This window comes from Volvox carteri (assembly GCF_000143455.1).
Source record: "Volvox carteri f. nagariensis unplaced genomic scaffold VOLCAscaffold_420, whole genome shotgun sequence".
NCBI lineage: Eukaryota > Viridiplantae > Chlorophyta > Chlorophyceae > Chlamydomonadales > Volvocaceae > Volvox > Volvox carteri.
The window spans coordinates 1018-2266 of record NW_003307949.1 but is presented as its reverse complement, the minus strand read 5'-3'; the positions used below and the strand labels follow the sequence as shown (position 1 = coordinate 2266).

General features: G+C 68.4%; 1 protein-coding gene across 1 annotated transcript in view; it reads left to right on the top strand.

Annotated features, from left to right (window-relative positions):
- Positions 1-1027, top strand: part of VOLCADRAFT_101159 (uncharacterized protein) — a gene marked incomplete at both ends in the record, with an annotated part of 5654 nt that extends 4627 nt beyond the window's left edge. The window contains 2 exons of the mRNA XM_002959610.1: positions 286-668; positions 876-1027. Coding sequence (XP_002959656.1) covers positions 286-668; positions 876-1027 — 535 coding nt within the window. The remainder of the gene's footprint in view (positions 1-285; positions 669-875) is intronic.
- Positions 1028-1249: the final 222 nt, after the last annotated feature.

Sequence of the window (1249 nt, the reverse complement as noted above, 5' to 3'; positions counted from 1 at the left end):
GTCACCGGCGCTGAGAGCGGCGCTGCGACAGGCCAAGCTTCGATCACGCTGCTCGCAGTCCGTTTCGCAATTCGATTCTCAGTCGCAGCTACAGCTCCCGCAGCAGCAGGAACGGACCCGTGGGTCGTTTCTGCTACAGCCCAACACGCTCGTGTCTTCCTCTGTAGCGTCGTCCGCCGCAACCTCGGCTGTAGTCGTCACCATTGGCACCAATGTGCCGTCAGCTGGAGTGAATTCCGGGCTACAGTCGCAACAGCCGCCGCCGCCGCCGCCGTCGCGGGCCAGCCTGGCGGCGGCGCTGGCGCACACAGGCGACGGCTCGCTCAGCGCCGCATCCTGGCTACAGCCACCACCGCCGGTGACGCCGCCGCCACCGTCGCGAAACAGCGTCCCGCAGCAGCAGCGGCCGGAGCAGCAGCAGATGTTGACTCAACAGCTATCCGAGTCGTACGGATCTCAATATGTCGTATCCACGTTGCAAAACATGTACGGCGGATCTACAGGGCTGAGGCCGCAGCTGCAAGCCGGGACGTGGGGTCAGGAAAGGTCGATGCCGACGCCGACGCCGCCGACGACGACGACGCAGCAGCAGAGGCAGGCGGAGGTGTTGGCGGAGAGCGGCTACCGGGTGCTGCTACAGCTGGCAGCCGCCTGGTCCCCGCGCGCCGGTGATTCCTGTGCAACCACAGCAGCGAAGTGGCTCGCCGCAGCCGCCGCCGTCGCCGTCGCCGCAGCTGCCGTCGCCGTCGCCGCCGCCGCCGCCGCAGCAGCAGCCACCGCCATCACAGGTCGAACCTGCTGCCCCAGGAGGGGTAGGAGGGCGGCCTGGCGTATCCGGCAGTCGTACGACACCGCTGCTGTTGCCGTCGCTGGAGAAGTCGCCAAGTCGCCGAAAAGGTTCACAGCTGGCGGTGACGGCACGTCCTCACTGTACGGCGGCGCCCGTGTAGCCACGGCGGCGGCGCCTTCCGCCGCTGATCGCGCTACTTGGGCGCTACAGGGTGGTGGCGGCAGCCGCCTCAATGACGTGCGTGGCGTGCTGCGTGATGGAAAGGATGGTATCGGAGCGGGATGCCGTGATGTCCGGGAAGCCGAGCCAGAGAGGGTGTCTCTGTCTCCTGGGCGCGGAGGCCGCAGCGGCAGCGGAGGCGCGAGGCGGCGGAGGCGAAGGCTCGGAGAAGGGCATTACCCTTGGCGGCGGCGACGGAGGCGACGGAGATGATGAAGACGACGGAGGCAGTGGCGGCGC